The 24,996-nt window shown below is 42.6% G+C and overlaps 1 protein-coding gene across 1 annotated transcript in view; it reads right to left on the bottom strand.

Moving 5' to 3' along the window:
• RASGRF1 (Ras protein specific guanine nucleotide releasing factor 1) overlaps nt 1–24,996 on the bottom strand; it is a 727,100-nt gene that overhangs the window by 87,887 nt on the left and 614,217 nt on the right. Inside the window, exons 24-25 of the mRNA XM_085644699.1 lie at nt 22,002–22,081; nt 20,804–20,921 (exon numbers count right to left, since the gene is read on the bottom strand). Of these exons, the coding sequence (XP_085500825.1) occupies nt 20,804–20,921; nt 22,002–22,081 (198 nt within the window). The remainder of the gene's footprint in view (nt 1–20,803; nt 20,922–22,001; nt 22,082–24,996) is intronic.

Here is a 24,996-nt window from a genome sequence, read left to right on the forward strand (position 1 = left end):
ATTTCAGCATCTGAATGTTTCAGTTCTTCTGATTTCTGTCCGTACTTAGCCAACAGTCATGGGTTGTGGTTATTTATCGCTTATCTGTAGGCTACAGTTCTGCTTTCACTAACCAGCCATGTGTTAATGGCTGATAAAAGTTCAGTTTGTGTTGTGGTTTTCAAGGCTAAAGGTGCAGTGTCCTATTTGCATTGTTTTGAATGCTGCAGCCTATACAGGCGACATCACATGTATTACTCCTTGTCTTACTTATCTCATCTAGAAGTAAAAAGCATTAGTAAAGGACGTTTTAACAGTACACTTTCCATTTTGCTTAAGTGACTTTTATAGGTATGACGCCTTTTTTCCCTTCTAAATTTTAAAGTAATTCAAAAAAGATTTCCAATATAGCCTGTTTTTAAGACTTCAAAATGTAACATGTCTGTCATATGTTTCCCGGCCTTCCTGAAGTAAGGTGAAGTAGATGTGACTTCAAAAGAACTGCTCCAGGGTTCCCTCACGTGGACAGATCTATTCAGTGCTTATGATTATCAATGGAGATCCCCTGAGAGAGTATCTTGGTCTACTGAGCCCAGATGTCAGTAGGAAGTGAAACCGAGCCAACTGTGAGCTGTAATATTGCCTGCAAAAAAGTAGTAATAAAAAAATCAGATCAATCTCCCTATTTTAACGCCATTATCCAGATGACCTGTCCAACATTCCTAGTAAAGACATATGGGCATTGACATTGCTCTGAATTATCAAGGCTAACAAGAGAACAAAATATGTTTATTTATTTTATTTGCCACTTTTCTATAGCTGCTGTACCTGAAAATTTCAGATTTCCTTGCATTTAACAGAAGTTTAAATTGCAACATAATTTGGGGCTAGGCTTGATAAAATAGTGCAGTGCCAGAGTCAAACTGGTAGGAAGGTAGGAGAGGCTAACAAATGCACTGGATTAGAAACACATTAGTAGATGAAGTAGGAATAGTGAAGTTTTCAAATGTTTTGTAAAGGAGAGGTGAGCTGGCTCAGTTCTGGGCAAATACCAGTCAGGGTGCCATGGATGTTTGAAATTTCCGGGTTTCCAGCTGAAAAGTGCACTTGCTCCTTCGTTCTCTCGGTTATCTGGAGATAGTCAAAGGTTTTACCAAGGATGCAGGGGTGCCCAGATAGGTATTATAAAAGTTTCTCTTTGTAGATGGGTGTAGCATGGAGTATGGCCTTAATGGGTGCCAGAAATGGTTTGGAACCTCCAGCTAAGATTGCGTTTTGGAATTATATCTTTGTATTGCATTTCCAGATACAGAAGCAACAGACAAGTAACATGAATGGGCTTTGCCCCAGCCTATAGTCTTGTGTTCCCAAAATTGCCTATCAATCTATAATGTGTCAAGATTGAACATAATACAGCAATAGATCTATAATACACCCCCCTCCATCTATCACGTAAACAGCCCCCCAATCCATTATAACCTCCAAGGAACATTATTACCAGTCAATTGTAGAGAGGCCTAGAAGAGGCCTGGGCGGCAAATTCCGTTCCACTCGCGGAATTTGCAGAATTTGGGCAATTCGGTGTTCCGCGGAGAATGCTGAATTGCCAAAAATTCTACGATCCGCGGCGTCGCAGAATTTTTCCCTTGTTCATGCTTTCAAAATGCGTGTTCGCATGCTCAAGAGCGACTTACCGGGATCCCTGCATTCGCCGATGAGTTTTCCTATCCGTTCGCGTGCGCCACGAGATGTTGGTAGCCGGCCGCGCAATCCCGCGAGAGTGTGCGATCGCGAACACGTCATTCAGACGCGCCCGCGAACAGGAAACATGCATCGCGAGCGGACGGAGTGAAAGAAGATGGCCGTGCTAATTGGCGACCGCATTGGCAAGTTCGCGAAATATTTCCCCCGAGCATGCAAATAGCGTTCGCGAACAGGAAAAACACATCGCGAGCAATTCCACGTCTTTCCGGAACTCTGGTTGCTCACAGAGATTTTTTACCGTTTTGCCAAGCTTTGCATAGAGCAACTACGCAAATTCAAAATATTTATCCTAATGATTTTGTACCATGTCCTGCAGCTAATTATATTGTATCCACCACAAGGGTCTGAAGTCGACCTCATTATCAACCTCCTGCACTTTCCAAATCTGCTTTGTCTGAATTGTTGACCCTTCCATTTCCTGTTTATAAACAACACAATTGCTGCTGCCACTCCACTGTTTGTCCTTTATGTGCCCTACTGGGGCAAATGCATAGACCCTTAACATACCTTATGGATGTTCATTTCAAATATATGCACCTCTCATGACTACCTTGGAGCAGCTGCGGCCATCTAATATACATATATGTACACATATCAGCTACATGTTTTATTTGTGGCACACACTCCTGAGTAACTTCAGAACTATACAGATAGCTAAACTATGAAGCACCTTCTCTGTAGAAGAACTACAACTCCTAAAAAATACTGGTAAACAAAGGTAGGAAAATAGACAGGTTTACACGAAACTCTGAGATCACCTTAGGAAGAAATAACTATCTTCCTATTGGTTCTCAAAACTACACAATCCGAATGAAACAGCATGTAAGGCTTGGGAGCTATTGTTATCATATTAAGAAAAATAATCTTTCATGATCAATGCTGCTAAGTGACTTATGCAAAAACATCAGTTGATGGACAGAATGCAGAACAATGTCATACATTCACCCCAGTACAGAGATCTGGGCCTAAATCCATCGCTTTTTTGCTCACCATGCCATTCCAGTTTGGACCCAGCCATATGCAAATCAGTCTTGATCCTGTGCCTCATGGGAACAGTCCAGCTCGAACTGCCAAACAAGGCCCTCCCTGGACTGGAAACAAGCATCCTAGGACCGGTTTCGTGGTTTCACCCCTCTTCAGCCAGGATAGGTTGATTCCAGTGGCATGGAGAGCACGGGACCCACATCTGGGCATACCCGTCCCACTCCGGGTGACAAATGCAAAAACAACAGTTGATGGACAGAATGCAGAACAATGTCATACATTCACCCCAGTACAGAGATCTGGGCCTAAATCCATCGTTTTTTTGCTCACCATGCCATTCCAGTTTCAGTTCCAGTACGACAAGAGATGGAAAGTTAGCCTTGAGGAATAGGTTGTCTGCCCTGAGTTCCAACATGTTGATATGACTGCCCATGTTCTCTAAGTGCTCAGATTCTCCAGGTGTGCTCCCCCAACCTGGAAAGGATACTTACATCACTCTAAATTGACACAGAGGTCATTGGTTCACCGTTACACTCTGTAGGAAATTGGAATGGTTCTGCTACCATCAAAGTGAGAGATGTAGCTGGTCTTCCCAGGTTTAAAGATCATGATACCACTGATCCACTAAGCATTACTAGAAAGGCCAAATGTGTAGCCTGGCATTTGGCACAATCAATATGGAATATACCATGGATCTCACAAAGGAGGAGATCTGTATCACTATAGAACTGATTTTTCTGAAGAACCAAACATTTGTGGAGCAGGGAAAATACCCTATGACTGAAGCATACTTCTGATTTTGGCATTAATTATAAGGGAGGCATTCATTGTCCTCTTACACCTTTTCTTAGAACAATCCTTGCTTCCTGAAGGCTCTCTTTACATCTCATAGTTAGGAGTCAGCAAAGAACGCATAACGTCAGTTGTTATGACTTAGTACTAAGCATGTGGTATCACTAATTACGGTGTCCGTGTAGGAAGTGCCCCTTTTTGATATGGTCACTCCGACTTTTTGCCTGGTAATTGATGCAATGTTGACAGAAGTGCCCTGGGTTCCTGCTATCCTGGTCCCCAGTGCCAGATCTCTTTTCTAAAACTATGCAATTGTTCCCCCAATTGGCAATAACTTTACCACCCCTGTAAGTCCCTAGTAAATGGTACCCCTGGTACCTAATGCATGGGCACTAACGATGGTCCCTCAGGGCTGCAGCATGCATTGTATCACCCTAAGGAACCCCTCACCACACTCATGCAGACTGCCATTGCAGACTGCGTGACATGATAAAGACAGAAGGTGAAGACACAACATGGTACACCTCCTATGTGCCATGCCTGCAGACACTGTGTGTAATATATGTAAGTCATCCCTTCTGCAGGCCTTACAGCCCTAAGGCAAGGTGCATTATATTACATGTGAGGACATATCTACATGAGCAGATATGCCCCTGTGATGTCCAAGTTGATTCTGGGACATTACCAGTGAACAGGGAAGCCATCTTGAGTATATGTACTGGCTACACATGATTACGGGTTCCCAAGCTACATGATGGCTTCACTGAAACAAAGATGTTTGGTATCGAACATCTCATATTAACAAATCCACTCTGATGCCAGTGATGGATTTATTAATACATGCACCCAAAGGGTACCTTAGAGGTACCCCCTGAAACCTACTAGTCCACTAGTGTGCTGGCTGAATGGTCCAGTCCAGCCTGCCACCACAGAGGCATTTCTGACCCCCTAGGAGGTGAGAGCCCCGCTCTCAGTGATGGAGCAAGGTTTCACGTCAAAAGAAACTTGCTTGTATGCAATCCTCTCGAATAACATGTAATACTGTAACCAACCTGTCTGTGAGTACTAAAATTGCACCACATTTTACAGAGCCAGGAGACTCCGTTAGGAGTGGCAGTCGCGCTATATAAGCAACACCTTTCATTTCATTTCATAATCGTATCTAGGGGAAGCTTTTCTATGTGCTGTCTTAATAAGTAACTCAAGTGTCCTAAAAATGGCCGCTAAAACGCGGGAAATCTTCTACACATGCGTCTGCCACATCACGTGGTGTGACGTTCTTCTGTCGCTTGGGGGGAAATCTTTGCAGCTGCGCAGTAGCTTCTAAAATGGCCGCTTAAAATAACATACTAATGCACATGCCAAGCTGAAACTAATTTATGCACGTACTGCTAAGCTATTAATGCGAAAGATTTATTAAGTAAATGGGGTTAGAGTAGAAGTAAGTGGTATACAGTGAATTCATTTAATTTTGTATTCTAACATGTTTCTCTCTGACGTTATTAATAGTTCGCAACCACGTATGCGTCTTACCTCTCTGCTCTCAAGTCCATGAAGTCATGGGACGACTGCCAAACCCTAAGCCTAGCAAGGACATGGGAACTCAACTTTCTGAACTCTACGATAGGAAATTAAAAGAAACATTCGATCAGAATATAAAATGATTGTGGGAATAAAGCTTGTGGGTATTAAAATTAAGGGGAGGGGAATTAGACAATAGACTAAAGAAAAGTATTGCACTTGGTATGGTTTGACGTCCTCACTCCACTGCTTGGCCCAATCAAATTGCGGGTAAACATAGAATTGCAACATGTGGGGGTGGATCATACACTTGAATTTGGTATAACAGAGGTAAGTTATAGATAGTTAGACACACTTGATGCTGAGATGCTGATGCTATGCTGAGATGCTGCCCGATTTTGCTGCAAACTGACTGAAGAATCCTACATTATGGAGATTTGCGGAACACCCGAGGAGGCACATCTAGGGAAGGGTCCGGATGCGCCCGAGCCGGAGAGAGTAGCACCAGAGAGGGGTGTAACACTGGCGTTGCACTAGAAGAGGTCACCTTTCCCTATCCCGAACCTGTGCTGAATCCTTGACTCTCTGATGTCGGGATCCTCACACCATTCTAGGTAAATATATCTGTAGGGTAAATGCTCCGTACTTGTTCACTGTCCATTCTCTCCTCAGGTGCTGTCATTGCAAGAACTTATTAATGCAAACTGATTATAAGCTAATTGTACTATTTTCCTGATGAATATTTCTGGTCTATTAATGTGTATTTGATTTGACTCACAAAATTATTAATTCAGATAAACTTTTAAAACTCCTGAGTCTGTGGTTCTTTAGAATAAAAGTTAAATGTATTGTTATATTTTCCTCCCTATTCTAATCGACTACTAGATCCTTCGACAGTGCATTTACTCAGGAGACAGGATTGGTAAGAATACTGGTGTATAGGTCTCCTAGGGTAAACAAATTGATGTCCAGTGGATATTTGCCAGCTCATTTGCGTGTATGAATGTATATGGGTCCATAAGAGTGTTGTGTGTATGAATGTATTGAGCTGGTAAACTCCGCTGCATCAGTTTTACTTGGTAGCAGAGGCATGGTTAGTATAGTTAGTTAGGTGAGGAGTGTAATTAAAATTGTGAATAATTGATTCATGTATTAACCAAAACCCGTTATGTATTGTTTCATGTTGTCTGGAATAGTGGGTGGTAAATGGAAGCCACACTGCAGTGAGGTTATTGGTCTGGATCGAGAAAGTGCTGAAAGTTACGCAGGACTAGAAGCACTAAGTTAGGGAGCATTTCTTGTCTGTTAATGAGAATAATTGGTAGCGAGGAGTCCGCTGGTGAAACTTTGGTATTATATCACCTAGCAAGGGTAATGGTGAAAGGGTAGCAGATGCTTGTGTGAAGAGTAAGCGGAAAGGTTTTACTCGTAGTGTGTGAAGAGTAAGCGGAAGGGTTTTACTCGCAGTGAAAGAAATTTAACTATTCTTTGAATTGGTGGGTCAGACACAATAGCAAATGTTTATACGCTGTTAATTGATGACATTTGTGTGAAGAAATTGGAATAAAATAAGTTGTTGCATTACCTTGTGAAGGAGGGGTCAGTTGCGGGTGCTGCACTGACGTCACCAAGAGCCGCGCTGGGATTGGTTGAAACAGCGGGCGTGTAGTTGATGCGAAATTGTAAAGGAGGGGTCAGTAGTAAGGAGTGAAACTGATGTCAAAGAAAAAGCCGCACGCGCATTGGCTGAGCGAGCGATCAGAGTAAAAGTTGATTGGTCCTCAACTAGAAAACGAGCTGGTATTGGAGAATTATTAAAATTAAAGCAAGCGTTTGATTGGTCATCAAAATAGAGAGCCCGAGAATAATAATAGATAGTGGAGATTGCATGTACGATCCAACTTTAACAGGGACTCAACCAGATAGGAGATTTGTAGGGTTTGCTTACGAGCAGTACCTTAATCAGCACAAGCACGCAATGTACGGAGAAAAGAGAACAATGACTTTCATGCAAAACTTTAAGAATTATTTCAAAAAGGACAACCCCATTAAGAGTAGAGAGGGGATTCTCATTCCTCCTCTAAATACACCTGCATCATACATGATGGTGGAGAGAGGTTATCGTACTTGTGTGTGGTTAGAAAATTGGATAGAATACACAAAAGATGATGAAATACTAGCATTTCCTGAGTACGGAAGCTTTAATGGAAGAATACTTTACAATTTAAGAACACAAATGAATGAGTTAGAACCCAGACCTAGATTGACTCAATGTGAGGCTTTAGAAGAATGGGAAATGGAAGCATTTGAACGTGACCGGCCCAGAAGTAACAGATATTTAAGCAAATATTACCCAAAATTTCCCCGAGAGACTAGAGATAGTCAACTGAAACAATGGAGACAGGCCATGGTGGCAGAAGGTTTATATCCTGTGTTAACATCAGAAGAGCAGATGGGAAGTAAATGTACAGAGAAGACCAAGCACTTAACCATAATAGATAGCGGAGAAACAGAAGAAGGGTATTTAGAGGATGGATTGATGAAAAGTCCTCCACCTTACAATGAAGGATTTAATAGAATGACACCTAGTGCCCAGATGATAGGAACACCTTTGGTTCCACGGATAGTACATGACACCGCAGACAGGGTACTTCAAGAAAAAGAAAGGGAAGCAATAAATCAGAACAAAGATGAACGGATACAGAAAATAACTCAGATGAATATACATCCTGATGCCTTGACCATACCCGTAACTATAGGTCCCGTAGTTCGATTATATGGAGAAAAATCTAATTGTCCTAAAGTTCCTGTAATGCCTACACCAAGCATAGAACTCAAAAAAGAAAAGGTAATAATAGATGATCAAGCCAGTGAATGTGAATCAGTAATATCATTGATGGATTTGCCTATAAGAGAGCCAATAATGGAAACCCCGAAAAGAAATTTGCCCAGTTGTTCAAAGGAAATTAGATTAGAGATGCCATCAGGAACTAGAAGTGCCACCATAGTAACCCCAGAAGATATACAAAGATGGTCTCAAGAAATAGAGAATCCAAAGTCACAGCCAAAATTATTAGACATTTTTAAATTGAGAGTAGAATTGGGAGAAATGGTTGCTGGAAACGTGGGTCTGGACAGGCAAAACACATACAGTGAAGATGAATTACTGTTTATCTGTAGAAGTATTATACAAAATACCAAGGTATTCCATGAAAAGTTGACTCATTTGGCATCGGAAATGGGAATTGACATTGGGAAATCAAAGGTGTTGCAGAAACCATATAGAGCAGAATTCTCTGATAAGGATTTGGAAAACCTGAATGTGTCTGGAAGAAAGTTGCAGATCAGAGAGTTATTATTTCTGTTACAAAAATGGGGAGATCTTGAAAGATGGAGAGTCAGATGGGCAAAGAAAAAGAAAGAAGCACAGGTAAATCGAACGACATCTGAATATGTCATGAGAGAAACAGAAAAAGCTGAAAGATTGTATCTGATGAGAGAAGTACCAGGAGGGGGGTACGTACATGTGCCTTGGACTAGACAGGATATTTTGTCTTTTACAAATGATTTCCCAAAATTGTGAGAAAAACCAGTAGAGTGGTACAGACAAGTTGAGAGGTTTGTGAAAGTTACAAAAGTTTTATTGAAGGATCTGGATGGTCTGTTTGACATAGTAGTACCTGCAGATTTGTGGACAGAATGGAAGATTACTGTGGATTGACCTAGTGAGGAATATCCAAGAGATGCTAAAACAGGAGCTCCATCAGAGGATGTAAAGAAAACGTATCATCAGGTAATCACCTTTCTGAAGAGTAAAATTCCCCCAAAAGAAACCGATTGGGTAAAGATACACAGAACAACTCAAGAAAAGGATGAGTCTGTACATGCCTACTATGAACGTCTTTTACAGGTGTTCAAACAGTATAGTGGGTTTGAAAGTTTAGAAAATGAAGACATGACTCATTTTGTGTACCGATTTGTGTCTGGGCTGAGATTGGATATATCTCAAATGATTGAGCAGCACATGCTGTGCTGGCAATCGAAGCCCATTGATGAGATTTTAAAATATGCTAAATATTGTGGGGACGAAATTGAGAGCAAGAGGAAAGCTTTAGAAGAAAAGCTAATGTGGGCTCAAGTAAAATTAGCTGAACAGAAACAGCTCCAATTAAGTAAACAATCAGAAAATCAGGGAAGAGCACAAGGTCAGAGTGATAATAATGGGGGAAAGCCACAGGGAAGATTAAATCGGGAAGAGGCAAAGAAAAAATTCCCTTGTCATAGGTGCGGGAAGTTGGGATATTGGAAGAACGAGTGTAAAGCCATACAAGTTAATAATGCCCCGAATCAAAATTTAAATCCACAGATGCAGAATGAGGTGTTAATGAGTCATCAGCAACAGGGTATAGATCTTCAGAGTCAATTGCCACCTGCCCCTAAATCAAATTTTGTGAGTCAACCCAAGTACAGTGTGGACGCCGGGTTTCCAGAAGGAAGTGGTAAGAATTTTTTTATAACATCTCAGTTTCTTTTGCAGAACCCACTGATTGATTATGATCAAGAATGACGGTGCCCAAGGGGGAAGGAAGGGGTGTGCGTACTTAGCGCATCCCTACCGGTAGATCAGTCAGGGCCTTACAGAGAGGGTAAAGTAAGGGGAAATGATATTACCTTCTTGTTAGATACTGGCGCTACCAGGTCTTATGTGAGAACAGCAGACATTCCTAACCTGCCCATCTCGGGAGAAGAAATTCAAGTAGTAGGCGTTTCAAAGAAGTGGATTAGCACTCCAATCACAGAACCCATGGAGGTGCAAATCTGAAAATTTAAAGAAATGCATAAGTTCATGGTCTGCGATTCAAGCCCTTTAAACTTGCTTGGAAGAGACCTGTTGTGCAAAATGAATTGCACTATATTTTGCACACCGGATGGTGTTGCAATACAAACCCCAGATGAAGATGGAGTTTACAAGTTCATGTTAGCTATACAGGGAACAGAAGTAAATGAATTATATTCAATGATGACACAAAATGAATTACCTGCAAAAGTCAAACTGACTGTAAATGCAGAAGTATGGGATTTTACTGGAAAAGAGATAGGATTAATGGCAAATGTAGATCCCATAAAAGTGACTTCGAAAGAAGGTGCTGTTTACCCGAACACCCGACAATCCAAAATGAGTCCAGAAGTAAAGGCAGGAGTCGCAGCAGAAATAGAGCAATTGGTCGAACAAGGCATTCTGAAGGAAATATTGAGTAGCTCGTGTAACTCAACTATAATTGGTATTAAGAAACCTAACGGAAAATACAGGGTGCTTCAAGACCTCAGAAAAATTTACAAAATTGTTGTACCATGCTGCCCAGTAGTGCCTAATCCAGCTGTGATTCTTTATTAGATACCATGGAAAGCTGGATGGTTTATAGTGATTGATTTATGTCATGCATTCTTTTCTATTCCATTGCATCCAGAGAGCAAGTTCTTATTTTCATTCAAATTTGAAGAGCATGTTTATGTTTGGAATCGCACGCCTCAAGGGTACATTGAAAGCCCTTCCATTTTTAATCAGATTCTCTAAAGAAGCCTTGAATCTCTTGTATTTCCCAGAGAGTCAGTCCTGGTGCAGTATATTGACGACCTATTGGTGGCGTCAAACACGTGAGAGGACTGTGTTACTGATTCAATTGCATTGTTAAATCCTTTGGCAAAGGGTGGACATAAAGTGTCCCCTGAAAAACTCCAATTTTGTAAAGATTCAATAAAGTACCTGGGACATCAAATAGAATGAGGAGTTAGAAGGGTGACCTCCGAAAGAATCAGAATAATAAGACAAATGCAATTGCCACGAACCCAAGAAGAAATAAGAATGTTCCTCGGAGTTGTAGAATATTGTAGACAATGGATTGTAGGGTTTGCATTACTAGCTAAGCCTTTGATACAGTTGACCAGAAAAAGAATGAAAGATCCCATAGAGTGGCATAACGAAAGCATGGGAGCTTTTAGAAAATTGCGGGAATGTTTGTGTGAAGCTCCTGCTTTAGGAATGCCTGACCATTTAAAAGAATTTGCATTATTCTGCTATGAGCGGGGTAATTGTGAGCTTTCAGTCCTAACACAGAGACACGGATTAATGAGAAGGCCAGTGGCCAATTTTTCTGCTACCTTGGATCCTATAGCTTGTGCATTACCAGGTTGCCTGAAAGCTGTAGCTGCCACTTGCGTAAGCATAGAACAGAGTGAGTCAATTGTGATGGGACACCCTGTCAAGGTGTATGTTCCTCATGCAGTGGTGATCTTACTGACCCAGACCCGAACACAGTACCTATCTCCCAGTAGGCTCACAAAATATGAAAGGATAATATTGCGAGCTGAAAATGTGACAATAGTGAGGTGTACCGTTTTAAATCCAGCCACCTTACTTCCTGATCCTTACCATGAAGAAGTGAGGGATGAGGTTGAGCATGAATGTCTCGATGTGACTGAACTTAGCACCAAACCACGTCCTTACATATAAGAAGAACCTTTGAAAAATGCAGAAAATGAGCTGTTTGTAGACGGCTCCTGCATGAGACACGAGGAAGGAGGATTGAGTGCTGCTTATGCTGTATGTACATTAACTGGAATAGTCGAAGCATCCTATTTACCAGAAGTCAAATCTGCACAAATTGCTGAATTGATCGCCTTAATTTATGCATGCAAAATTGGGAAGAATTGGAGAGTAACCATATTTACTGATAGTCAAAATGGTTATGGGGTTGTGCATGATTTTGGCCAACTGTGGATGCAGAGGGATTTCCAGACTTCTTCAGGGACTCCTAATAAAAATTGAATTTTTGTGAAAGAATTACTAGAGGCAATTCAATTACCAAAAGAGGTAGCCGTGGGTAAGTGTGCTGCTCATCAATCAAGAAATGACTATGTGACAGCCGGTAACAGATATGCTGACCAGGTTGCCTAACACTGTACAAGACATAAGATTGCCTTAAACAAGGAAATCGAAACTTGTGGAATCAGCTGCCAACTTATGCTACTTGCAGGAGTGGGAACCTGGGAGGAGGTGAAAGATCTACATAATGCAGTAGACATGAGTGAAAAGGAAGAGTGGGTGAAGATAGGATGTCAAAGAAGGGCAGAAGTTGGTCTGTGGGTTTGTTATGATGGCAGACCAGTCATGCCAGACAGTATGGTTGCACCAATGGCTAGAATGTACCATGGAGACACACATGTGGGCAGGGATGCAATGATTCGACTCTTTAGACAAGATTGGTTTAACGCAAAGTTCAGAAATGTAGCAGAGAGCCTTTGCCAGAGATGTTTAATATGTCAACAAATGAACCCTGGCAGGAAAACTGTGGTCTGCATGGGAAAGATTGGAAAGACAGAGGGTCCTTTTGTGAGATTCCAATTAGATTTCATTCAACTACCTGCTTATCGAGGGCTGAAATATGTGCTTGTCATAGTTTGTTTATTTTCAAAGTGGGTGGAAGCATACCCGACCCGAAGAAATGACAGCTTGACAGTGTCCAAACTTTTATTAAGAGAACTCATTCCTAGATTTGGTTTTCCAGTAACTATTGAATCAGATAGAGGGTCTCATTTTAATAATTAAATAATTCGACTAATCTGTGGAGCATTCAAAGTCGAACAGAAATTGCACTGCGCTTACCGTCCAGAGGCTTCTGGAGTGGTAGAACAGTTGAATGGCACAGTCAAGTCAAGACTCGGAAAGGTGTGTGCATCCACTCCACTGGAATGGCCTGATGCTTTGCCCCTTGTTCTGATGGGACTCAGAAGTATTCCAGACAAAAATACTGGATTGAGTCCCCATGAAATACTCAAGGGAAGAGCAATGAGACAAGCATGCGTACCAGGACACAAGCTGTTGAATATAACTGATGACTTGGTTTGGAATATTGCAAAGAGTTGGCTGACAGAGTGCGTTCTCTCATCAGGTTGGGGAAGACGCTTTCAACAGACAGCTGAGCCACTCACATGATTTGAATCCCGTGATTGGGTAGTTGTGAAGAATCACACTCGAGAATCGTGCCTAGCACCAAGGTGGGATAAACCTCATCAAGTTATTCTGACTACCTCGACAGCTGTAAAGTGTGCAGGGTTGCCTAATTGGATTCATGCAAGTCATACCAAAAGGGTACCAGCTCCTGAAGAAGAAGAGTTACAGTTGAAACCAGAAATTAATGATGCTGAAGGTTTTGCAGCTGAAGAACTTCCTATAGTAGATCCTGAAGTAGCTGCCCAAGATCCACCGAGCACTTATCAGGATGACTGGATCCCAGTGGTAGACATACCTGAAGTACTTATAAGAACTAGAAGTCAAACACAGTTAGATAGACAGGAGGAAAGTGAGGACCAGACAGGTATAGAAGAATTCACTCAGGAAATTAGGGACACGACTGTTAGGGAGCCTGAGCAGGAACAGATAAGGAGAGAACAATATACTCAGACAGAAGAGACTCAAAGCACTGTTCCAGAGTCTGAGGAGGGACAGTCAGGAATTAGAGAAACCGTTCAGGCAGAAGGTAAAGAGGTAAAAAGACTTGAACAGGATCAGATATGCATAGAAACGCAAGTTCAGGATACAGAAGAAAAACCAGACATCACTAATACTGAACATGGTCAGATTGAGGTAGATGAACCCATCCAGGCAGAACAGGCCGAAATAAGCCCTGGACAAGGTCAGATAGTGAGGAAATCTGAAGACGAAGCTGTTCAAGTTGAACAAAGACCTAAAGAAAATAAAAGGAGTCTTAAAGAACCTGGTAGTGCAGTGAAGTTTAAGAAAAGTCAAAAAGGTGATAATTGGCCAAGAATTATCAAGAGACTGAGATATCGACTTAAAACAATCAATGAAGAACCTGATCAAGTAAATGAAGTAACTAGTCAATCTGGACCTTCCAAGGTAATACCAAAGAGAAGGAGTCAAAGATTAAAGACATTGAATAACAAGTTCAAGGGTACTGAATGAACATATGTCATTCTTGAAGACTTTGAAAATCTCGATTTAAATGAAGAAAGTGATGAAGAAGTGAGACCGACTTGAAAGGGAGAAGACGCTCAAGGTGTTATCTCTTACCAGGTTCTGAATTAAAGAAGATATAATCTTCTTGCCCAAGATGTCTGATAATAATGTTGCCGGAAAACCAAAACATAGCTGTATAAAGAGGTGTTGTAGGATCTGTATATGTAGTTTAATATTAGTCCTCATAATATGGGTGATATTAGCAATAGCTAGTCCCTACCTGATGGTTACTGACAAACAAAATAGTACTAACACACATACAGAAGTTGCAAACATTAAAGGAGATAGAGTAGACTTCGAAACACCAGATGAGCTAGATTTACATCACACTGTAGAAAAGAATGAAACTGATTTTAATGTATTTGCAAATCTCTTAGTACATTATGTAGAAACCATGGAAGTTAGTGATTGTTACGTTTGTATGAAATTGCCAAGCTCAGTAGCTGAAGGGGTGACCTTTCCTCATTTACCCTTGACATATGGAATTTCATGTAGTGTACTGGATAGTTTATTTTATAGAACTGGAAAGCTGCAGAATTACTATTCAAATGTAGATGTAATATTTTCAGAAGTTCCTATGCAAAAGAGCATGAACCCTGTCCTTAGTACTAGAGACTCACAATTCATGGGTGAATATTTCCTAACAATGAAGACAATAGATATACCTGATGCACATAATCGCAACTTAACCTGTAAATTGCACGAAGAAGTAAAGATATTTTGGAATCTAGTAGAAAATAGGAGGCAGGATTTCCAAAGAAGAGCCTCTGAACCGAAACGTCAGATACCTAAATGGGCTGAAAGGGAAGACCTTTTAGTAACTGGCAAAACTTATGCTGCTATGTCTCTGGACTTTGAAAAGAAAGGGAAAATCTGTCTCCATAGGCTTAAACAGAATATAACAATGTATTTATTGGCTCCAGTGAATGTGAACCTAATTTCTTAGTAATCGGGGGTTGGGGACTAAAAGGAGGAACTGATCCAGTATTTCCTGGAATTTATTATATTTGTGGAAACAAAGCCTATTTTAGGTTGCCTGATCACTGGTATGGAAGTTGCTATTTCAGAATAGTATTCCCTAAAGTCTATCATGTCAAAAGAATCACTGGAAGCAATAACAACAGTAATGGACTAACAAGATATAAAAGAGCTAGTTTTTCTGAAATAGTAGGTGATATATTTGGTGCATTGATACCTTCAGTGGGGGCTCTGTTGAATTCTCGGAAAATGTGTCAATTGTCAACAGTAGTTGATCGATTATCTACTGACACTGCTGGAGGATGTTGATCAATATAGAATAAGTTGCTGTCAGATCTATGGTTTTGCAAAATCGACTTGCCCTTGATATCTTATTAGCAAAAGAGGGTGGAGTCTGTAAAATGCTGAAAGCGCAACATTGTTGCACGTATATACCTGATAAGAGTGTAGAAATTGGAGGATATATTAAAAATATTACACATTTGGAAGAAGAACTGAACCCACTGGAGGTTGACAGTGTATGGAAGAAAATACCAAATAGTTTTTCCACCATTAGTAGTTGGATTTCTAACAGGTAAAGGTATTTTAGGTGAAATATTATTGTAGATCATGGGCATAACTTTGCTAGTTCCTAATGATAAGGTGTTGTCGTAAATGCAGTGGGAAAAGGAAAAGGTACGAAGGGAATAAGAAAGGTAGGAAAAGAAAATTAGAAGAAATACTACTTGAAGAATTGAAGGGAAATATATACAAAAGAATGAAAGGATCACAATTTAAGAAAGATGAAGGAAAGAATAAAAGATTAGAAGACATTGAAATGGTAGAATGCTAAAGTTGGCATCTGATTTAAATAGAATTTAGCGATGGCATAAAATGCAATCAGAGAGGGGATTAATGGAGCAAGGTTTCACGTCAAAAGAAACTTGCTCGTATGCAATCCTCTCGAAAAACATGTAATACTGTAACTAACCTGTCCGTGAGTACTAAAATTGCACCACATTTTACATAATTGTATCTAGGGGAAGATTTTCTATGTGCTGTCTTAATAAGTTACTCAAGGGTCCTAAAAATGGCCGCTAAAACACGGGAAATCTTCTACGCATGCGTCTACCACATCACGTGGTGTGACGTTCTGTCGCTTGGGGGGAAATCTGCGCAGTAGCTTCTAAAATGGCCGCTTAAAATAACATACTAATGCACATGCCGAGCTGAAACTAACTTATGCATGTACTACTGAGCTAATAATGCGAAAGATTTATTAAGTAAATGGGGTTAGAGTAGAAGTAAGTGGTATATAGTTGATTCATTTAATGTTGTATTCTAACATGTTTCTCTCTGACTTTATTAATAGTTCGCCTTTGGGCCTAGGAGGGTGACTGATGTCCTCGTCCCTTGTGGCAACCACGCATGTGTCTTACCTCTCTGCTCTCAAATCCATGACGTCATGGGACGACTGCCAAACCCTAAGCCTAGCAAGGACATGGGAACTCAACTTTCTGAACTCTATGAGAGGAAATTAAAACATTGTACCATAAATCTATCGATCAGAATATGAAATGATTGTGGGAATAAAGCTTGTGGGTATTAAAATTAAGGGGAGGGGAATTAGACAATAGACTAAAGAAAAGTATTGCACTTGCTATGGTGTGATGTCCTCACCCCACTGCTTGGCCCAATCAAATTGCGGGTGAACATAGAATTGAAACATTTGGGGGTGGATCATACACTTGAATATGGTATAACAGAGGTAAATTATAGATAGTTAGACACACTCTATGCTGAGATGCTGATGCTATGCTGAGATGCTGCCCGATTTTGCTGCAATCTGACGGAAGAATCCTACACTAGGGAAATTCGTGCAACAACCGAGGAGGCACATCTAGGGAAGGGTCCGGACGCGCCCGAGCCGGAGAGAGTAGCACCAGAGAGGGGTGTAACGCTGGCGTTGCACTAGAAGAGGTAACCTTTCCCTGTCCTGAACCTGTCCTGAATCCTTGACTCTCTGATGTCGGGGTCCTCACACCATTCTAGGTAAATATATCTGTAGGGTAAATGCTTCGTACTTGTTCTCTGTCTATTCTCTCCCCAGGTGCTGTCATTGCAAGAACTTATTAATGCAAACTGATTATGATATAAACTAATTGTACTACTTTCCTGATGGAGATTTCTGGTCTATTCATCTGCATTTGATTTGACTCACAAAGTTATTAATTCAGATAAACTTTTAAAACTCCTTCTGAGTATGTGGTTCTTTAGAATAAAAGTTAAATGTATTGTTGTATTTTCCTCCCTATTCTAATCTACTACTAGATCCTTCGACAGTGCATTTACTCAGGGGACAGGATTAGTAAGAATACTGGTATAAAGGTTTCCTAGGGTAAACAAAATGATGTCCAGTGGATGAATGTATATGGGCCCAAATGAGTGTTGTGTGTATGAATGTATTGAGCTGGTAAACTCCGCTGCATCATCAGAAGTCAGGAACAATGCCTGCTCTGGCAGATGTTTTCACCTCCTCCAAACAGGATGACTAACAATCAGCATATTAAGGCTGGAGACTTCAAAGCCATGCTGCCTTTAATATGTGACCCCGGAATTCCCCAGCTCTGGGAGATGCCACTCCTGCCCTGACGCCCATTTGGCTCTAGGACAGGAGGGGAATTGGTATGCAAAGTAGGCGTGGAGCACACCAAGGTCAGTCACACCCTCAGGGTGAGCTGGTGTAGTGAGGATATGGACACACCTGCGGACATTGCTAAGTTAGCATAAGTTAGATATGCTTGGCCGCCATTTTGCTGCTTTTGCTCACGTTACTACATGCCACATTTCTCGTAAACACTTTGCCTGCTCGCTTTCACATGAGACCTGTCTGCATTTCACACATCTAGTTGAACACTCTGTTCTTCGTCTGTACAGCGTGTTCAAGGTCGAAAAACAATGAGCTCTGTTGATTTGCTTTGGTCAGTCTCATGTACCTAGCCATAACATAGAACACAGCTGCAAACCTGGAAATCTGGTGCTTTTAATATTGCATTACATGCATGTTAACACACTTGGAGAAGCGCTTTCCAGGATAGAAGAGCTGTGCTTGTCCGGAGATGTAAATTCCTGCATCTGAAATCGGAGGTATGGGGTCCCCCTGATAAAGCCTGGAGGTCTTCTATAATTATAATAAACTAGTTTCTAGCACGGGGAGGGTGGCGAGGCGCTATAGTCCTGTTCCCACCATCATTGTAATATGATTTCCCCTTTTGTTCTATATGGAATTGTAACAATGCTGATTTGTTTGATCTTATGCATATTGTTGCTAGTATTGGTGCGTGTACTGCATTATAGCGCAAGTTAGTTAAAATAAACATTTTAAACTATTCCTTGGCTCTATTAACTCATGTTGTGGACAAGTACGAAAGAGTATTCTTGTTCCCACGTATCCTGAAAGGGATGGAGTAGCATGTTCTAGGATGTCTAATCATTGGTAGCTTCGCTGTAGCACGAAGAACGAATGAGACACTATAGCTAGTCGGAATGGGACACTGGGCACTGAGGTGGGTATTTTGGTACACCACTACACACTGATGTCCTGGTTTCCTGCGCATAGTTCTTTATATGTGCAGAATCCCTGCAACACTGGCTGATGTGCCCCACTCTAGGAAGATTCTGCCATCACCATGGTGATGGCAGAATTTAGGAAACTGGTCCAGGGTTATGCCCACTTTCCACAGGAAGTGTCACATAGGGGGCATATTGACACCAAGGGTCCATTGGCTAATACTCTCCACTTCCCTAACACCACTAAATTTAGTATTTAGGGGGGCTCCCTGAAACCAGAACTTCAGATTCCACTGACTACAAAGAAGAAGAGGACACTGAAGAGCCGAACCCCGCAAGAACAAAAGACTGCTGTGGACTTTTGTCGCCAAACCCTGCCTGTCGCACAGAAACTTGACAATTATAAAGACCTGACTCGTCCTGCAGCTGTGCATGCTCCACAAGCCCTGGAGGTTGCCAACACTTTGCAAAGCAGCCAACATCTCCCTTGGAGTAGAGTAGCTGTCCCCCTGCAGCCTACAGGCACCGATTGCGACATCCAGTTTAAGAAGCTGCTGTCCACCGGGTCCACCGAGCAGTAGCCACCCAGGAGAAGATCAGCACACTCAAGGAGGTCAGATCTTTTTTCCTGCCAAGCCTTAAGACACCAGGACCTCCACGACCCCTCCTGCACCAATACCCGGGGTACCAGACCCTTACAGCGACCAAAACCTGTTGGAAGTCCAGTCCGGACTATAATGACATCACCGACGACCAGCCAATGAGGAATATCAGCACCGCAGAGACCCGCACAGAGCATGACCAAGCTGTCCTGTTTTTGTCCCCCGTGCTGCTCCTGACCGACAACGGTGTGCGCCTTGACGTCCGAGAGCCAGCCAACTACAAGCCCTCTGCATCCAAACCACCTGGCCCGGGCTTAAGTAAACTGACTGTTCCCCCATGCTCCCAGAACCCATGCAACATCATCTCTATGTTGGGAGCTCCGGGGCTTGTCCTCAAGTCCCCCTTTGCAACCTATTTCCAAGTTTACCTCCCTCCTTTCTAGTGCATAGCGCGAAAGGCTACCAACCTGTCCAGCAACTCTGCACCCGGATTCACCAGGGCAGATAAGACCGATCTGCTGGTGGAACTTTGGTCCTTGTCCTTCCACCAACTCCGGACCAAAAGGGGTCCCATAGAAAAGTATTGCAAGTATATGTATGTAATGAATGTTCTTTCTTCCATAGGAAAGCATTACTGATAAAAACGCACTGTTAGTTAGCCCCTTGTATGCTCATGACGAGTCCAGGTCGTCATAAGGCACAGTGGAGCTGTGCTCATGATGAGCTGGGCTCGTCATAACGGTCACGCCACTCCCACTCGTAATTGATTCCCCACCTGTGCGGGAGAAACAATCAGTGGGCAGAGTCGTGACGAGCCCAGCTCGTCATGAGTACAGCTCCACTGTGCCTCATGACGAGCTGGGCTCGTCACGAGCACAGCGCCGCCGCTGCTGCCCCCCCCGCGTCGCCAGGGAATTACCCCCGCGGCGAAGGGGTTAACATGCAACAAGGCCCAGATCAACAACCATTCCACGCCCCTTTGACCCAGAAAACGGCATGAAAGGGTACGATATTTACAATGCAGCGTTAAGCCACGCCAAGTGGCTCAGCCCTGCATTGTAATTATGGGGCAGGGGATTGTGCCACCGGACCATCGTAAAAAGTGACCCTCCGGACCATCGTAAAAAGTGACGCTCCGGTGGCGTAATGCACTTGTAAATATGTTCCTGTGTACAACAAATGTCTAACACTCCTTTCTGATAAGCCTAAGGCTGCTCGACCACACTAATCTAAATAGAGCACCTTAGGATTTCTACAGCAAGCCCCTGTCCACTCGTAAGGGATACCTGAACTCTTTACACAGTGTGCCTCTCTTTGGTATACTATATAAAGAGCCAGCTTCCCGCAGTCGGTCGTTATTAAAAGATACAGAGCTGTGCTTTCAAGCCAGGTGTTGGAAGTCAGCGTGGAGTTGTGGAGGTGAAGCAGTAAGAATGCAGTTTAGAATGATTTTGTCTTCGTTCATGGAGATCAGTTGCCAGACTAATTAGACTGACCAGCCTGATCCACGTGAACTAATGTTTTCCGTCATTATTGGTCTGTATCACTCAGATGGTGTCAGTTAGGGCAACAGCGAGCGCCACTCACGGAAACCTACCATCCTCATCTTAGAGAAGTTCACTAGGCCATCCTCCGTGTAGTTTGGTGTTCCCTCTTCGATGAAGGCCAGATCCGTCAGGTACATGCCCAGGTATGGGACACACGGCGGGTCACAGCTGAAGGAAGGAAAAAGGGGAGATAAATGTGATTGTGAACTCTTATCAAGACTGAAGATACGTTATTAAAACCCAGCAGGAAAGGACTCTCAGATTGCGTGAAGATAGCTCTACATACTCAAGCTCAGTGGGCAGATTGCACAGAGCTCTGTATTCAGTGAGTGCTGCACTTTTTTGACAGCTCACAGATTTGTAGAGTGCACTGTGCCTGATCTATACTGCAGTCTCATCAACAACTCTCAGATCTGTATAGATCTTTGGTGACCACCCTAGTACGTTGCAGTCTCATTAACATCTCACATATCTGTAGAAAGCCTTCTTCCCAATCAGATGCACCGTCTCAGATAAAGAAAACTTTATACATGAATGAATGAATAAATAAATAAATGTTTAAAACATTTGGTTAGGTGGCTTGGGCTTGCCTACAGTCGAATGAAGACATTGTCTTGCCATGCTCCCTCTTGAGATAAAACAATGTTTGATTTCAGGCACACATTCCCCTCACCATGCATATTCAGTGGTGCTGTGCAGAGCCTATTCAATAACATGGCCCCTTCATGGCACCTGTGGTCAGTTCCAACCCGTTTCAATGGCACTGATTTTCCGAGTTCTGTTCCGATTTCATGGCGCACTTTCTCCATAATTACTCTTCCTTATGGCACTCCTTCCCCAGTGACACTTTAGCCTTGTATACTGTCTCAGGGGCACCACGTTCTCATAGCAACCATTCTACAGCACACCTTCCCCACTTACACACACTTCCATAGCACCCCTTGATCATGGTAGGCCTTCCCCATGGCATTCCATTCCTAGTCAGCCCTTCCCTGCATCAATCCTTCCCAGTTTACCGTCCTTGTGCTGCTATTTCCTCAGTGCTCCCCTTCCATATGGCCACTTTGCCCAGCATTACTCCCCTGTACCACCTTTCTTCCTCGTGGCTGGACAGTACAGCTCGCTTGGCACCCCTTCAGTGGTCTCCCTTCTCCAGAGTGCACTAATCCATGATATCAATTCATCTCTATTGCAACTCATTTCCACCACAGTGTCCTCCGTTCCTCAAAGCTGCTCTATTGCACTCACTTCTTCAGGGCTTCTCGTAGGTTCTTGAATCGTCCCTCTGAAGACACCAGTTTCTGCAGTTTGTCAATCAGCGTTTTAGTCTGAAACAAAAGATAATCAGCAAATGTTATTATCAAAGACTGCAGAACAAAGAATCTCGCTCACATATACTGCACACCAATTGATTCTGATACTCAAGTACCCAGCAACAAGGTGATCAACAACCTAGTTATGAGATTACAAGGCAGTCTTACTCTGGGCGGTGAACAACCAGGGGAAAAACACCCCTCTACCTGGGTCACCGAGGACACCTTGCTTCTATGTAGCGGTTTCTCTGGGAGATCCAACTTCTATATATAAAACTCTCAGGAATATCTTGCTTATAGGTCCAGAAATATTGCATCTAGGTCCTTGACCTCCAGGAGAATTTCACCCACAGGCAACCATAGACCTGAGAAAGCATTAGGCACTATGGAATGCACACACTCCAGAAAGCTTGGCAAAGATGACCAATGGATACACTGGGAAGGAATGGTAAGTAAGAGTAACAAATATAGCCAATGCATGAACTCATCACAGGCTAGCACTCAGCGGCTGACATATAGATTCGGGTAACGTTGACAGCATTGCATGTGTTCTGAGAAACCTTGCACCTATAGACACTGCATAGAATCAGCAAATGCTGGTTCCTGCAAACAACACATACCTTCATGAAAGGAGGGCAGCAGAAAAGAACAGAACGCAAAAACATATGCAGGTTCTGTGTGAAAGTACAGTGTGGCATAAAGCAAGTATGTTTAAATAGTAACGTGCAAATGAAAATGCGGCCTACAATGTGCACCATTTAGACTAACATAGGGAAAACTACAATGGGCCATAGAGGAGACACACACAAATATATATGGGGTAATGCTTACCAAACCCAAAAAACAAAATACCCATTGGATTGCCCTCACACTGTCACTGGCTGAGTGTATAGACCTTATGGTTAACCATCATTGTACCTTTTCCTAAATATTCTTGTAAACCTTCCCAAGGCCTTTTTAGGTACACTAAAAACACAGTTGAGTGTGAGACACATGGAATGGGCAGAGGGATGCGCTAGGATTAGCTGGGATACACTTACGCTCCCATTTCTTATTGCGGAAATTTGAGGCCCCTGACCTTGAGCGACACTATTTATGCAAGAATGCATATTTTTCACACAACTGGCACCATCCGACCCCCCCTACATGGCACACGCTGCAATCGAGAGGGATGCAGTGGATCCTCCCCCTCTCAGCTCGGTGATTGGTACACTGAGCTACCTCTTAAGCATAAACACATCCATGGTCGCATGCATGGTAAAAGCCTGGGAAGGATTGAGTAAACGTGCTGGACAGCCTTTACATTATCACTCACGAATCCCTGTGATACATGAACCCCCAGCTTGGGCACATCTCCAAAAGCTGGGTATTCTAAAGTAGAAAAGCATTACTTTTATTATCCTTGACGAATTTAGGAGCCCCACACATGGCACTCCTTTAGATACATAATATTATCGTCTTAGAGGAGCTAGCAGACTGGCCACTCCTGACTGCCCGGAGGAACCTGAGTCTCTCCAGACACCAGAAAAGTACCACATCCACTAAACACCTAGAGCCTGATGTAGATCTTGGCAGACAGGTTACTCCGTTACAACTGTGACGAATAGCCCATCTGCCGAAATATAAATCCCATTACACCCTATGGGATTTATATTTCGGCGGACAGGATATCCGTCACCGTTGAGATGGAGTAACCCGTCTGCCAAGATCTAAATCAGGCCCATAGTTTCTACTCTCTATCGGACTACTCAGGCAGAGCTTCCAGAGACAGTGCATTCTGCTCAGTGGCGGCTGCTTTGGGTCCGGAGCGGTGAGGCAGCGGGGCTGGTGATACAAAAATAAGCACAGTCAATAAAAAATAAAAAACTTTACTCACCGGTCGCCGCTTTGCTCCTCTCCTGATCTTCGAATCCAGGGCCGGCTGATGCACACTACGCAGGCTCCTGAGCGGCTTGGTTTGCTGCTCAGACAGTGCATGGAAGCCTGTGGCTTTTCTCCATCCTGCTCTACAACACAGCTGGATGGAGAAATGCTAAGTGTGCATGATGGTTTGGCTGGCCTAAGACGCGCGACCACACCTTCATTCACACTTAGTAGAACCCATCACCCCTCCTCCACCAATGTTGTCATGCATTGCATGGCCCCTCCCAGCCCTGTGGCCTCACTGGCAGCCTACAGGTAAGAAGAAAAATAAACGATAATAAACTTAGGGCCAGATGTAGGTGACCAAATACCGAGCAGTAACGCTGAAATTCGCAGAATTCCAGCGTTACCGATCGCTATTTGGCTGCGAGCAATGTAGGTGAGTTTAAACCTACTAGCAAAATAAGGAATCGCAAAATTGCGATTCCTTATTTTGCTCTTGCATTTAAGGAATCGGGAATTGTGATTCCTTAAATGCAATGTAAGTAGCACAAAAGTAAGTGCACTTTAGCCTTAAGGAATCGCTAATTACCACCAACTTCAAGTTGGTGGTAATTTGCAATTTCCTTTAAAAAAGCAAGTTTTTGCTTTTTTTAAAGTGCAATGTGGCACACATTCATGCCCTTAGGGCATGTATGTGTGCCACATGTGCACACATGCACATTTCAGGGGTGCAACAGGGTGTTGTTTTGACACCCTGGCACCCTTGAAATAGCGCCCGCTATTTGCCATTCTTTAATACCGAATCGCTAATAGTGAATATCTTCCCATTCATTCCTATGGGCCTCCAAGCCCATAGGAATTAATGGTTAGGTATTCCTTATTAGTTCATCTCAATTTGGGATTCGTTATTGAGGAATGTTAAGGAATCGCTAATATTTTAGTAATTCCTACCTACATTCAAATTTGCGAGTCCTTAATAGCGAATCGGTAAAATTCGCTATTAAGGACTCTGTATTTCGGTTTTACCTACATCGGGCCCTTAGTTTATTATCATTTTATTTTTC

The sequence above is a fragment of the Triturus cristatus genome, chromosome 3_1, assembly GCF_964204655.1.
Source record: "Triturus cristatus chromosome 3_1, aTriCri1.1, whole genome shotgun sequence".
In the NCBI taxonomy this organism is placed as follows: Eukaryota; Metazoa; Chordata; class Amphibia; order Caudata; family Salamandridae; genus Triturus; species Triturus cristatus.